Source organism: Dreissena polymorpha, chromosome 4, assembly GCF_020536995.1.
Source record: "Dreissena polymorpha isolate Duluth1 chromosome 4, UMN_Dpol_1.0, whole genome shotgun sequence".
Classification (NCBI taxonomy): domain Eukaryota; kingdom Metazoa; phylum Mollusca; class Bivalvia; order Myida; family Dreissenidae; genus Dreissena; species Dreissena polymorpha.
The window spans coordinates 104,927,072-104,944,041 of NC_068358.1; the positions used below are offsets into that span (position 1 = coordinate 104,927,072).

The following is a 16,970-nucleotide window of genomic DNA, read 5'->3' on the forward strand; positions in this document are numbered from 1 at the left end:
AATCCAAATAATTAAAGACAATAAATGCGTATAACATTTATTATGAAAATAAAATCTTTTGTATAAATATAATTTATATATCTAAAGAAATATGTGTAAACATTTTTTATTCACTGCGCAATCGCAATTTATCCGAAATATTGTACCAGACTCCAAAGATAAAGTTAAATTAAACTGTTTAGTACTCTACTATCGGAACCGCTAATTACCTTTAAATTTAAATTGACTGAGATGTGGGTATAATATGAGTGTCATGTATTCGGGTTTAGGCATTTATAAAAAATTATTATCAAATAACCGCATGTAGTTTAGTATAAACTGTATCCGAATTGGCCTAAGCAATGGCCTGCAACAAACAGTGCTTTTTGATATTGAAAATCTGTTAGTTTCATAAATGCAAGGTATAGTATATACATGCTCACTGACACAGAGGTCTAGTATATACACTTGGAGACTTTTCTAATGCATCACTTATGGTTGTTGCTGGTTGAGTCGTGGGTTCTGTTTGATTCGTGGGTATAGAAATCGCCTGAAATCTCGCGATAGAATGTTCGCACATGATGCAGTTCGTTACAGAAAAATGTTTAGACAAAGTCACCATTTTTTCGATCAAAAATGCGTCAAAAACAAGTAAATAGTGTAATTCATCATAACTTGATAGGTCGGTATGAAATATTTCCTGATTTATGTATTGCAGTGCCTTCCCCAGGAATTTTTTCAGGCGCCGCGGGACGGGGTGGGTTCGGGAGGGTTGTCCCCTCCCTACGTTGATTTTTTATTTATTTAACGTGTCAATTCACGTTCTGTGGTGCGTTATAACTCAAAGAAAAACAGCGTCAAAAGACGTCATTTGGTGCGCTATGACTCTTAAAAAAAATCCCCCAGTCATTTAAAAAAAATTTTTTTATATTGTTTAATTGTTTTAAAACTTTTCCGCACAGATAGTAAAATCCCGCCTCGAACGATTCCCCAATACATCCGTTTCAACCCGACTCTATTCCTGTATACTTACTATTTTTCAAGTTTCTATTTATTACCCGATAATCCCGTTTATTCCGTTGTTATCAATCTCTTTCTAGTAAATATTTACGATAAAAGCTTTCAGTTTTTTTCTTTAACACAAACCTTGCCATTTTTTAAGTGACTATTTATAGATTTGATGAAATATTGCCTCTGAATATGCCTCTGAATATGCGTCAATCCCCTGACCTGTTGTGTGCTTGTTAAAACGCTCAATACACGCCATTTGTATGCAATAGACGCGACATTGTACATGCTGCATAATTTTCGCACTCTTTTTAATTGAGAAAAAGATTCGACACAAAATAAATTTGCACTGCTAATTTGAAGCAAAAATATTTAACGTTGCGGTAACATTTACATTCGGAAGTGTGTTTCGGATTAAAAACGCGTTAACATCGACTTACGGGAATGGGTTTCGGATTACAAATTTAATTATTCCCATTTGAGATTTCAACAAATATTTACCGTTGCGTTATAAATTCAACGATAATTTGTTTAAGCACTTTACGAGTCGAATAAATGTTTGACGGAATAATGCATGAAATTCACGTTGTCCACGAGGAACACGGCCGGTTGCCATCATCAGCCTTCTAACTATCGATTATCGGACGAAACATTTACAAGTGTGCGTAATTAATTCAACGAAAATTTGTTAAAGCGCATTACGTGTCGAATAAATGTCAGAAAAACGAGGTGAATCAGTTCTATAAATGGACATGTTGAAATATACATGTACTGAAATTAAATAAATTGTTATCACATAATTGTAACCGGGAGTCATTTGCACAACTTACTCGCTATAATAATTAATTGTTTACCACTTGCAATTGATTTTTCGTATTAATTATGAGTCATAGGTAACACTTGTTTACAGTAAAAAGGTGTGATGATGATGCCCGAAACCGTCTTTAATGTTCTGTACTGTACTAATTACCGGTTTTATATTACTCAAATGGTACAACTTCTTGCTAATCAAGCTGCGATAAACTCTTACTTCATGCCCGACGTCAATCAAAAATAATGGTCGATAGTTAACCCCGCCCTCATAAGCATTCGCGTAACCGATTGGACGATGAGCTTCACAGTTTGACGACTTGAAAGTTACCAGATACATCCTTGTCAGCATTTAAATGACCGTGTAATGTGGCTAGAATAATCGATACGCGCGTCATGCTATTCTCTTATCAGTGGATTATCCATTACCCCATGTGGTGTTTATGGCGATTACTTGTGAAAGTAGGTACCGAGTGCTCTTTTAAAACAGGAAATATTGATACACTGATAGGGAAACCTTGATTATTTTGGACAATCTCCACTTCCTTTTACTGAAGAATACACTGATCGGAAAATTTCAAGCGCCCCAGGGACTCTGATTTCGAAATTCAAGCGCCCCGGCAAGGGGCGCTTAAATGGCCTGGGGAAGACCCTGGTATTGTTCATATAGTGTTTCAAAGTAACACAAAATCGTTTATTTAGAAGTATTTACCATGCTCCATTGTCTGTTGACATTTTTTCACAAGAAATTAACCTGCCCTGCAAGGTCAGTTTAAAGGCTATTTATAGTATGCATATCTTGAAATTCTGGCAGCCAATCAGAACCCACGAATCGACCGGAAGCTTATTTTCATGATGGTGGTTTGACACTATCAACACAGTCGATTATTTTGATGATAAAAGACAATAAACATTTGGAAAAAAGCAACAAATCTTAAAGAAGAAAGGTTAATTATTATTTTCATAATGATTCATGGTCATATATTTATAAAATATTTGTGATGTAACAACTTCATGAAAATTAATACCCACGACTCAACCAGACTATAGCATAATCATATCAATATATCTCCCTTATTTTTGAACGGCTTGTGTTGAAATTTGGACCAAGAAATAATTTAACACATATCTAAGTCCTGAAAATTTAATTGACATTGAAAAACAACAAAATGTAAAACTTATTAAATTAAAAACGTCACTTCAAAAGTCAAATTCTCAGACTGGTACAACGTTAAATAATAATGTGAAAAGTAAAACGCATAAACTTACACGTCTCAGGCCGTCAACTGATTCCTATTTTCCCATATTTTTCAAAACCTATATTTTCCTATATTTTTTTACTTTTTTCCTCTTATTTACCTATATTTTAGACTTTTCCTCTATTTTGTACTGAAAATGTCCTCTTTTTTTAAATACGTATAAGAAGTAATACTGCCTTTAGATATTTTAATTTACAGTGTAAAAAAGCTGTCCCTCCTCTAAAGCATCTTGCAGGAGTGCTGTTGTACACCATTGTGATATCTATATGGACACCTTTGATGAAGAAAAATACAACCATTTCAAAGGTGAGAACAAATCCTAGCAGATAGTTGTTACAGGTCTTTCCCCAGGGATGCTCTTCTGAGGGGATATTTAATGCTCTTCCTGATCTTAGATGGAATTGAGCTGATTATTGAGATGTTTTATTGTCATTTTGCCATATTATTCTTGTTAGCGAGGCTGTTTTTAGAGAAAATCCGAGGTATTGTCATAGCCAGCTCGTCGTGTTGTCTGCCGGCATCGTGCTAAAACCTTAACATTGGCTCTAAAATCAAAGTGTTTCCACCTACAACTTTGAAACTTCATATGTAGATGCACCTTGATGAGTTCTACACGCCACACCCATTTTTGGGTCACTAGGTCAAAGGTCAAGGTCACTGTGACCTTTAAAAAAATTATGACAAGCTTTCGCAGCCGAGCGTGGCACCCGTTATGCGGTGCTCTTGTTTTTAAGATATGCATCTACCATTGTGTGTCTGATAACCATGAGATAATATTGTTTTACAATTGGTATTAATAATACAGTGCAATTTTGTTCAATTAATTATTTTGATGTTCAATTTCAAATATATTTCATATGCAGAAGCTGCCAAAAATATTATATTCTGTATGTACATTTTTATCATATAGGATGTTTTTGTGTTCTTTACATGTCCTAAAAATGTTTGAAGAGTGTATAGAAATTTTAATGTGCATAAAATACAGAATTTATATTATATACCATGATATGATACTACATGTATGTGATTCATGTTTTCGGTTTCAATAATTTCATTATCAATGTCATGTTGCTCTCTTATGTTAGGTTGTAAAACTATGTTTAACTAGAAATGGCGCGGCAGAGGCCGACGCGTATCCCCACGCCGCATGTTTGACCCAGGGGTGACCCAGGGGTGCCCCAGGGTTTGTAATGGGACCATGCATAGTTGAGAATGACCGTATTGTCATAAGAGAAGTTCAGTATCAATTAGAAGTGAATCGGTGGAGAAATGAAGAAGTTATAGTAAAAGGCAATTTTGGGTGGGTGTGGTCTATGTGTGCTGGGCGCCCCAGGGTTGGTAATGGGGCCATTCATAGTTGAGATTGACCGTATTGTCAAAAGAGAAGTTCAGTATCAATTAGAAGTGAATCAGTGTAGAAATGAAGAAATTATAGTAAAAGGCAATTTTGGGTGGGTGTGGCCTATGTGGGCGGGGCGCCCCAGGGTTGGTAATGGGGCCATGCATAGTTGAGATTGACCGTATTGTCGAAAGAGAGGTTCAGTATCAATTTGAAGTGAATCTGTGTAGAAATGAAGAAATTATAGTAAAAGGCAATTTTTGGTGGGTGTGGTCTATGTGGGCGGGGCGCCCCAGGGTTGGTAATGGGGCCATGCATAGTTGAGATTGACCGTATTGTCATAAGAGAGGTTCAGTATCAATTTGAAATGAATCAGTGTAGAAATGAAGAAATTTTAGTAAAAGGCAATTTTGGGTGGGTGTGGTCTATGTGGGCGGGGTGCCCCAGGGTTGGTAATGGGGCCATGCATAGTTGAGATTGGCCGTATTAGCATAAGAGAGGTTCAGTATCAATTTGAAGTGAATCGGTGTAGATATGAAGAAATTATAGTAAAAGGCAATTTTGGGTGGGTGTGGTCTATGTGGTCGGGGCGCCCCAGGGTTGGTAATGGGGCCATGCATAGTAGAGTTTTACCGTATTGTCATAAGAGAGGTTCAGTATCAATTTGAAGTAAATCGGTGTAGAAATAAAGAAGTTAATGTAAAATAACCTAAAGAAATGAGTGAAAATCTCTAACCCGGCCCCACCCCAACCCCCACAACTTTTGACCCAGTGGTCAGATCAAAATTCCAAATAGTGCAGGGTCGCACTTATGCTCATAGCTACCATGTGTGTAAGTTTCAAGGTTCTAGTTCTAATAGTGGAGGAGGAGATAGTGGCCAGGACGGACAGACGGAAAGACGGCGGAGATAACCACAATATCCCCACCCTTTTCAAAAAGCGTGGGGATAATAATGTTTTGTGTTTTGTTGATTGTTTACTATTTTAATTATAAATTTCAGGTGTCCACATTGATGACCATAGTGTGTTGCTGCATCAGCATATCTGCCTTGGTGGGAAGATGAGGGACTGTTTTGTTAAGTAAAACATGAATTTAATGATTATTGACGGACAACAAGTAAGTAAGAAGTTCTCTACATATCTCTAGAACATTACTTTTTACCATAAAATTACTATATTTTGACCCTAAACAAACCCAAACCTCCTATATTTTGATGTAAAAATTCCTATATTTTTTCCTTTATATTTTCACCTTAAGTCAGTTGATGGCCTGACGTCTTAATAACTTACCGGCTTGCAACATGCCGATTGAGCAATTTCGCTTGTGAATATTCATACAAGCCATATTGTTTTTCTTAAATTAATGTTACGTTTTTCTTGTGTAAAAACTTACCTAGAATTATGAAATTGAAATTAAATTGGAATAATATGTATATCGCCTTTTACTACACTTGGTGATTTTTCTAACGCAACACTTTTAAAACTTACATATCTCAGTAACGAGTAAATATTTTTATTTAAGTGATCATTTGACTACAGTATGTGCAAGCTAACAATAAAATCATTCATCAGTGACGATCGGACGCTTTAGCAAGTGGGAAATGTTGCCCGTGACGATCGGACGCTTTAGCATATGGGAAAGGTAGCCTGTAAAATGCAAAGTGCGCGATTGCGCTCCTGAATATTCATACAAGCTATATTGTTTTGTTAATTAATTTTATGTTTTCCTTATGTAAGAACCCACCTAAAATAATTAAATTGAAATAAAACTAGAATTAAATCGCGTTTCAACATGTTCACGTGCAAAAATATAGAACCACACCTAACCCACGTGCTAAAGCGTCCAATCGTCACGGATAAATGATTTTATCGTGAGCTTGCATAGAACATAGTCAAATAATTGTATGTAAAATTTTATATCAATATCTTTACTCATAACTGAGATATTCAAGTTTGAAAAGTGATGCGTTAGAAAAGTTATACATGCACACTGACACAGGAGTCTAGTGTATCCATGCACACTGACACAGCCGGGGTGTCCAGGTCTAGTGTATACATGCACACTGACACAGAAGTCTAGTGTATACATGCACACTGACAAAGAGGTCTAGTGTATCCATGCACACTGACACAGAGGTCTAGTGTATACATGCACACTGACACAGAGGTCTAGTGTATCCATGCACACTGACACAGAGGTCTACTTTATACATGCACACTGACACAGAGGTGAAGTGTATCCATGTACACTGATACAGAGGTCTAGTGTATACATGCACACTGACACAGAGGTCTAGTGTATACATGCATACTGACACAGAGGTATAGTGTATCCATGCAAACTGACACAGAGATCTAGTGTATCCATGCATACTGACACAGAGGTCTAGTGTAAACATGCACACTAACACAGAGGTCTAGTGTATACATGCACACTGACAGAGAGGTCTAGTGTATACATGCATAATGACACAGAGGTCTAGTGTATACATGCACACTGACACAGAGGTCTAGTGTATACATGCATACTGACACAGAGGTCCAGTGTATACATGCACACTGACACAGAGGTCTAGTGTATCCATGAACACTGACACAGAGGTCTAGTGTATACATGCACACTGACACAGAGGTCTAGTGTATACATTCACACTGAAACAGAGGTCTAGTGTATCCATGCACACTGACACATAGGTCTAGTGAATTCATGCATACTGACACATAGATCTAGTGTATACATGCATACTGACACAGAGGTCTAGTGTATACATGCACACTGACACAGAGGTCTAGTTTATACATGCATACTGGCACAGAGGTCTAGTGTATACATGCACACTGACACATAGGTCTAGTGTATACATGTACACTGACACAGAGGTCTAGTGTAAACATGCACACTGACACAGAGGTCCAGTGTATACATGCATACTGGAACAGAGGTCTAGTGTATCCATGCACACAGACACAGAGGTCTAGTGTATACATCACACTGACACATAGGTCTAGTGTATACATGCACACTGACACATAGGTCTGGTGTTTCCATGCACACTGACACAGAGGTCTAGTGTATACATGCACACTGACACAGGTCTAGTGTATACATGCACACTGACACATAGGTCTAGTGTATACATGCACACTGACACGTAGGTCTAGTGTATACATGCACACTGACACATAGGTCTAGTGTATACATGTACACTAACACAGAGGTCTAGTGTATCCATGCACACTGACACAGAGGTCTAGTGTATACATGCACACTGACACAGGTCTAGTGTATACATGCGCACTGACACATAGGTCTAGTGTATACATGCACACTGACACATAGGTCTAGTGTATACATGCACACTGACACATAGGTCTAGTGTATCCATGCACACTGACACATATGTCTAGTGTATACATGCACACTTATACACATAGGTCTAGTGTATACATGCACACTGACACATAGGTCTAGTTTATCCATGCACACTGACACATAGGTCTAGTGTATACATGCATACTGACACAGAGGTCTAGTGTATACATGCACACTGACACAGAGGTCTAGTGTATACATGCATACTGACACAGAGGTCTATTGTATACATGCACACTGACACATAGGTCTAGTGTATACATGCATACTGACACAGAGGTCTAGTGTATACATGCACACTGACACATAGGTCTAGTGTATACATGCATACTGACACAGAGGTCTAGTGTATACATGCACACTGACACAGAGGTCTAGTGTATACATGCACACAGACACTGAGGTCTAGTGTATACATGCACACTGACACATAGGTCTAGTGTATACATGCATACTGACACATAGGTCTAGTGTATACATGCACACTTACACAGAGGTCTTGTGTATCCATGCACACTGACACAGAGGTCTAGTGTATACATGCATACTGGCACAGAGGTCTAGTGTATACCTGCATTCTGGCACAGAGGTCTAGTGTATTGATGCATACTGGCACAGAGGTCTAGTGTATGCATGTATACTGGCACAGAGGTCTAGTGTACACATGCATACTGGCACAGAGGTCTAGTGTACACATGCATACTGGCACAGAGGTCTAGTGTATACCTGCATTCTGGCACAGAGGTCTAGTGTATTGATGCATACTGGCACAGAGGTCTAGTGTACACATGCATACTGGCACAGAGGTCTAGTGTACACATGCATACTGGCACAGAGGTCTAGTGTATACATGCATACTGGCACAGAGGTCTAGTGTATACATGCATACTGGCACAGAGGTCTAGTGTATACCTGCATTCTGGCACAGAGGTCTAGTGTACACATGCATACTGGCACAGAGGTCTAGTGTATACATGCATACTGGCACAGAGGTCTAGTGTATACATGCATACTGGCACAGAGGTCTTGTGTATACATGCCCACTTACACAGAGGTCTTGTGTATACAAGCAAGTGCAAGATGTCAATATACAAAAATAGATACGAGCCTCACTCTATGAAAAGTTTTTTTTACTGCAATCATGTGCGTAAAGTGTCTCCCTAGATTAGTCTGTGCAGTCCGCATAGGCCAGTCAGGGACGACACTTTCCACTTAAACTTGCTAAGAAGAGACTTTCTTGAAACAAAAAATATCTTAAAAGCGGAAAGTGTCGACTCTGATTAGCCTGTGTGGACTGCACAGGCTAATTTGGGATAACCTTACACACTTGCATTAAACCCCCTTTTCACAGAACGAGGCTCATATAAATGAACTACTTATGAACATTTTAACTTTTTTTAATGTGTAGACAGACATATACACATATTAAAATATGATACTGAAAACACTTTTAATCACAATTTTAAAGCATTTGTAAGCAAATCAACAGCAACGCTAATTTCTCAATTTTAGTAAAAACCGGGCGATTTTTCCCAATCCACATTAAACCATTCCAAATGCCAAAATGCTGGAAAAAACACTGCACTTATTCTCTTATTAACTACTTAAAAAATGCCAGAGATGCGAGTCTATTAGTTACTTTTTACTCTTGACTAACTAAATCTTATGAAAGTCCTAGCCTCTCTTGGTAATTAATTGAACTTTTAAACATACCTTGGATCAGGGATCATATTTTCCCGCAACATCAAATGGTCTGGATTTAAATGGGATTTTTTATTGTTGTTTCGTGTGCTGTTTTCATTAGACATTTTTTTCATCATTGTCAACTTTTATTAATCTGTGTAGGTCTATACCGATGTTTTAAATCGTCAACTCGATAATAGCATACAAACATACACGGAACCAAAAAAATGTCTGTGCGGAGGTTGGCTATTGACAATAACAAAAACCAAATAATTGTTTTTATGCCCCCCTTCGAAGAAGAGGGGGTATATTGCTTTGCTCATGTTGGTCGGTCTGTCGGTCCGTCCACCAGGTGGTTTCCGGATTATAACTCGAGAACGCTTGGGCCTAGGATCATAAAACTTCATAGGTACATTGATCATGACTCGCAGATGACCCCTATAGATTTTGAGGTCACTAGGTCAAAGGTCAAGGTCACGGTGACCCGAAATAGTAAAATGGTTTTTGGATGATAACTCAAGAACGCATACGCGGCCAACAGGGCGAACTCTGAACAATATAACTGAAGCAAATGGTCTGTTATCCTAAATCTATACTTATCAGTCCAATGAAACATCATCCTTTGAGTAAAATAAAGTTGATCAGTAAAAATATTTTCAGAATATGAGATTTTTTGTATATTTTGTATAATAAATATTGTGTTAATGTTTAATTTTGTTGATTGATATAAATATAAGCAGGACAGGGGAGGTAATACACTATTATATCTTTCTTATATACAGGAGAATGCAATAAGTTTAAATTTCATGCTTAATAAATAGAGGATATTTGTTCATGTCAGTGTGAGATCATTTGTTATTGTTTATGATCACATTATACCCCCCTCTCACTCCCCCCTACCTCCCCCCCCCCCCACCCGCCCCCATTTTTAACCAGGTTTTCCGAAGGAAAAAACTGGTTATTAGATTGGCGAATGCGGGCTGGCTGGCTGGCTGGCTGGCGGGCTGGCGGGCGGGCGGAACAAGCTTGTCCGGGCCATAACTATGTCGTTCATTGTCAGATTTTAAAATCATGTGGCACATTTGTTCACCATCATTGGATGGTGTGTCGCGCGAAATAATTACGTCGATATCTCCAAGGTCAAGGTCACACTTTGAGTTCAAAGGTAAAAATTGGCAATAAATGAGCTTGTCTGGGCCATAACTATGTCATTCATTGTGAGATTTTACAATTATTTGGCACATTTGTTCACCATCATGGGACGGTGTGTCGCACGAAAGAATCACGTCAATATCTCCAATGTCAAGGTCACCACAACTTAAAATAGATTTTTTTTGAAACAAACTTACAAAGGGGGTTAATTTTGTTTGTTCATTTCAAAAGTTCAGTTTGAGTTGTCTCCCTTAATCAGATTTTTTTTCACAATGAAAACCTGGTTTTGTGACAATTTTGTCCCTTGTTTTTTTAAACATCTATTAAATTACCACACCCCACATTATACCCCACTCTCACCCCCCACCCCCCCTCCACCCCCTACCCCCCCCACCCCCCCCCCCCATTTTTTTTTAAACATCTTATCATTTCAACTCCCCACATTATACCCCCCCCACCCTCCACCTACCCCCACCACCCCCCCACCCCAATTTTTTTTTTTAAACATCTAATAAATTACCACACCCCACATTATAACCCCCTCTCACCCCCCTACCCCCCCCCCACCCCCCCAATTTTTTTTTAAACATCTTATAAATTACCACACCCAACAGTATAACCCCCCTCTCACCCCCCACCCCTACCCCCAAACCTCCACCCCCCCATTTTTTTAAACATCTAATAAATTTCCACACACCACATTATACCCCCCTCTCACTCCCCCCTACCCCCCCACCCCCCCAATTTTTTTTTTAAACATCTTATAACTTACCACATCCTCACATTATTATACCCCCTCTCACCCCCCACCCCCTACCCCTCACCCCACATTAGACCCCCCTCTCAACCCCCACACCCCCCTACCCCCCCACCCACCCCCAATTTTTTTATTCTTTTAAACATCTTATAAATTACCACACCCCACATTATACCCGCCTCTCACCCCCACCCCCCCTACCCCCCACCCCCCACCCCCCCCTAAAAAAAACCACTTTTTTTTTAAACATCTAATAAATTACCACACACCACATTATACCCCCCTCTCACGCCCCCCTACCCCCCACCCCCCACCCCCTCAATTTTTTTTAAACATCTTATAAATTACCACACCCCACATTATACCCCCCACCCCCCACCCTCTCCCCGCCCATTTTTTTTTTTAACATCTAATAAATTACCACACACCACATTATACCCCCCTCTCACCCTCACCCCCCCTACCCCCCCCATTTTTTTTTTTAAACATCTAATTAATTACCACACCCCACATTATACCCCCCTCTTACTCCCTCCTTGATCATGACAGGCAGATGACCCCTATTGATTTTCAGGTCACTAGGTCAAAGGTCAAGGTCACAGTGACTCGAAATAGTACAATGGTTTCCGGATGATAACTTACATTAGGTCAAAAGTCAAGGTCACAGTGACAAAAAACGTATTCACACAATGGCTGCCACTACAACTGACAGCCCATATGGGGGGCATGCATGTTTTACAAACAGCCCTTGTTTACTTTTATCTAAGGTACAGTTGTATTATGAAATTTATTACAGTTCACAGCTTGATATCAATACATAACAATCGCAACATATTGTTTTGTCTCACAAGAACTTCAATTAACATTAAAGACCGAAGGCTCGATTTTAAACCAGTGGGCACAGACACCTTAGCAGACAAAACAAAGAAACCGCTATAACAATGATAACTATCAATAGACACACAATGACACCGATAATCGAACGATATGATATGTTCATCACAGGCCTTTTACAGTTGGCAAATTTTCAACCACCCTCATTAATTTCGGACACGTCTTAAATCCGCTGTTCACAAGATTTTGATTCTTGGTCTAACGTGCAATAAACCGGTCCTGACCTGTTTAGAGACTGCAGCGATTGGTTTATCACACCTAATCAAGATAAGAATGTAATTAGGGTGTGTTAGCATGTGCACTGTGTACGAAACTCACAATCGATCTCATGACATGGGAAAATATGATCCCTGCCTTGGATACATAAGTGATTTATTCATTTTACTTCATCAAAATGGAGTATAATTTCTCATTTCGTTTCACTTAAATATTTTTGTTTATAGCAATGGCTGTTGATGGGAAATGGATGGGAGGTCTGCCCTCAGGGAAGCTAGAGAGGTGCATTCTTGGAAACTTTGAAATCCAGGTTCCAGAATGTTTCTTAGAACAGGTATGAAGGCAAACAAGACCTGATTTATTGATAACAATGCTTATATGTTAGTTTGATAAGCTCCAATGAGACAAAGAGCAGGTATACTAAGTATAAAAATATCATTGCTGATATTGCTTGGTTGAAATAAACTTGCTTAACAGGGCTCAACATTAACCTAAAAACCAACTTGCCCTCCCGGGCAAGTACTTTGAAAATGTACTTGCCCTGAACGTAAAGCCACTTGCCCAAACATGAAATATCACATTAACTCTTAACCTCATAACTTTTTAATAAATATCAAATAATACACCGCAAAACCTTTTTTATTTTTGCACATTTAACAAAATGATTACAGCAATATAAGTCTAATTACAGTCTAAATTAAATGCTCTTTGTTCTTGTTTGCACTTGCCTAGGCAGACAACTAGATTGTAAAATAACTTGCCCGAACCCAACTTTTACTTGCCAGGGGCAAGAGGACAACTGTTAGTGTTGAGCCCTGCTTAATAAGATTGTAGCATTTTGATTCTGCATACAATAATAATATACTAGTAGTCCCAAAAAAACATCAACATATGAGCTTTGTTCTGAGACGAGTTTTCTGCCTGTGCATAATGTGTCGTCCCATCCCAAATTAGCCTTAGCACAGTCTTATAAGGGACCACACTTTCTGCTTTTATGTAATTTTTTGTTTCAAGGAAGTCTCTACTAAACTTGAGTCTAGTGTAGGCAGAAAGTGTTTTCTCTAATTTGGTTTTCCCAAAGCGAGGCTCATTATGTGCCGACCCCATCAGTGTGGCCCCTTTGTGGAGCCTAAGCCTAATCATAGCTACCTCGGGCAAAGATCTATATCTGATAGGATATACAGGGATTACTATACACACCTTTTATGTAACTAATAATGGTTTTGTACAGTACCTCATTTTATTATAGTCTTTTGCAGTGAATCATCACTGGCCAGAAGGTCTGGTAACTATAACTGACCCAAAGTACAAAAGTATACTGACTTGTCAACTTTAACCAAGTACTTGTGTGTGAAATATGTTGTCTTTCTTTGTTCATACTGTTTTATTTGTTTTTACTAAAATTAACTTTATAATATATGAGAGTATTTCAAAATAATTGTTTAACTAGTGAAACAATATCTCACAGTTCAAACAAATCAGCAAACATACATGTATATGCTGAACAGGCACAAAACAACAGTGTTCATTTGGTAAAGAAAATGACTTTGTCCACTTGCTTACAAAACAACCTGTTTTCAAGAACATTCGCCCCGATCGCAAGGATGTTGATGGCACGGACAAAACTTCTTGACCACATGCGCAATTGTTGAGAAATATTGTTTATTTTCACACCACCATGTCAAGCGTCGCCATCAGATTGATCATTCACAGGCATGTTTGTAAACATATCGTGCCGGGCTGCTTTTTAACAATTGCACAAATACTAAATTGTTTTTTTAGCTCACCTGAGCACAACGTGCTCATGGTGAGCTTTTGTGATCGCTTTTTGTCCGTCGTGAGTCGTGCGTCGTCAACATTTTGCCTTGTGAACACTCTAGAGGCCACATTTATTGTCCGATCTTCATGAAACTTGGTCAGAACATTTGTCCCATTGATACCTCGGCTGAGTTCGAAACTGGGTCATGCTGGGTCAAAAACTAGGTCATTAGGTCAAAAAAAGAAAAACCTTGTGAACACTGTAGAAGTCACATTTGATGCCCAATCTTCATTTAACTTTGTCAAAATGTTTGTCTAAATGATATGTTGGTTGAGTTAAAAAATGGTTCCGGTCCGTTGGAAAACATGGCCGCGAGGGGGCGGGGCAGTATTCCTTATATGGCTATAGAGAAACCTTGTGAACACTCTAGAAGTCACAATTTTTGCCCAATCATCATAAAACTTGGTCAAAACATTGGTTTCATTGATATCTCGGACGAGTGTGAAAATGGTCCAAATCGGTGAAAAAACATGGCCGCCAGGGGGCGGGGCAGTTTTCTCTATATGTATATAGTAAAAATATGTGAACACTCTAGAAGTCACATTTTTGGTCCAATCTTCATGAAATTTGGTCAGAACATGTGTTTTCTAAATATGACGGTTGGGTTTGAAAATGGTTCGGATCGGTAATAATCATGGCCGCCAGGGTGGGGGTCATTTTCCTTATATTTATATAGTAAAAATAGCTTGTGAACACTCTAGAAGTCACAATTTTTGCCTAATCATCATACAATTTTTCTAAACATCGATTTTAAAGATATCTCGGAAGAGTTCGAAAATGGTCATGATGGGTGGAACAATATGGCCGCCAGGGGTGGGGCAGTTTTCTCTATATGTATATAGTGAAAACATGTGAACAGTCTGCTAAAGAAAGATAACCTGTACTTGCATACTTTCTAATAGTTAACTCCCTTGTTAACACTCTAGAGGCCACATTTATTGTCCAATCTTCATGAAATTTGGTCAGAAGATTGGTCTCAATGATATCTTGCATGAGTTTGAAAATGGTAACATTTGCTTGAAAAACATGGCTGCCAAGGGGCGGGGCATTTTTCCTTATATGGCTATAGTAAAACCTTGTTAACACTCTAGAGGCCACATTTATTGTCCAATCTTCATGAAATTTGGTCAGAAGATTGGCCTCAATGATATCTTGGATGAGTTCGAAAATGGTTGCGTTTGCTTGAAACACATGGATGTCAAGGGGCGGGGCATTTTTCCTTATATGGCTATATATGGCTATAGTAAAATCTTGTTAACGCTATTGAGGCCACATTTATTGTCCTATCTTCATGAAACTTGGTCAGAAGAATTATCCCAATAATATCTTGGAAGAGTTCAAAAATGATGGTGGTTGGTTCAAAAACATGGCCGCCAGGGGGCGGGGCATTTTTCCTAACATGGCTATAGTAAAACCTTGTTAACACTCTAGAGGCCACATTTATTTTCCTATCTGCATGAAACTTGGTCAGAAGATTTGTCCCAATGATATCTTGGATGTGTTCGAAAATAGTTTCGGTTGCTTAAAAGACATGGCCACCAGGGGGCGGGGCATTTTTCCTGATATGGCTATATATTGCTTTAGTAAAACCTTGTTCACACTCTAGAGGCGGCATTTATTGTCCAATCTTCATGAAATATGGTCAGAAGATTGTTCTCAATGATATCTTAGATGAGTTCAAAAATGGTTACGTTTGCTTGAAAAATATGGCTACCAAGGGGCGGGGCATTTTTCCTTATATGGCTATAGTAAAATCTTGTTAACACTCTCGAGACCACATTTATTGTCAGATCTTCATGAAACTTGGTCAGAAGATTCATCCCAATAATATCTTGGACGAGTACAAAATTGATGCTGGTTTGTTGAAAAACATGGCCGCCAGGGGGCGGGGCATTTTTCCTTATATAGCTATAGTAAAATCTTGTTTACACTCTAGAGGCCGCATTTATTTTCCTATCTTTGTCCCAATTAAAAACATGGCCACCAGGGGGCGGGACATTTTTCCTAATATGGCTATATATTGCTTTAGTAAAACCTTATTAACATTCTAGAGGCCACATTTATTGTCCGATCATCATGAAACTTGGTCAGACGATTTGTCCCAATGATATCTTGGATGAGTTCGAATATGGTTCCAGTTGCTTGAAAAACATGGCCACCAAGGGGGCAGGGCATTTTTCCTTATATGGACTTATGAATCTTCATGAAACTTTGTCAGTATATATGTTTAAATGATATCTTGGATGTGTATGAAAATTGTTCTGGTCTGTTGAAAAACGTGGCTGCCAGGGTGTTAACTGGTCATGAAAGTTGGTAAGAACATTTTGTTTTAATGACATCTTGGGCTGCACAGAACAGGTCAGTTCCTTTGAATCTCAGGTGAGCGACTTTGGGCCTTTCAGCCCCTCTTGTTTTTTAAATAACTTTTGAATTGATATTTATTAATTAAATGATTTTAATTACTTGCTTTCTTAAATAAAAATTGCCTCAGACGGTAATGGTGGCATCATTGGTGACGTAAATTACTACTAAAGATATAAATTAACGGCAAAACTTAAATACAACTTTAACTCGACAAGTTTTTAAGTAAGAATGCATTTTTTTTATGAAATTGTTACTTACAAATTCTTTATTTTCGCAAGCAATCAGTGTTGGATATTGATTAACAAAACATCAAAATA

General features: G+C 38.5%; 1 protein-coding gene across 2 annotated transcripts in view; it reads left to right on the plus strand.

Annotated features, from left to right (window-relative positions):
• The first annotated feature begins 112 nt into the window (after positions 1-112).
• The window catches only part of LOC127879146 (nuclear factor related to kappa-B-binding protein-like), an 82,431-nt gene continuing 65,573 nt past the window's right edge, over positions 113-16,970 (plus strand). Inside the window, exons 1-2 of one of the 2 annotated variants that reach the window (XM_052425815.1) lie at positions 113-233; positions 12,698-12,804. In XM_052425815.1, coding sequence (XP_052281775.1) covers positions 12,700-12,804 — 105 coding nt within the window. In that variant the 5' untranslated portion in view covers positions 113-233; positions 12,698-12,699. Of the gene's footprint in view, positions 402-12,697; positions 12,805-16,970 lie in introns of both variants that reach the window. The other variant, XM_052425814.1, reaches the window with a different exon arrangement.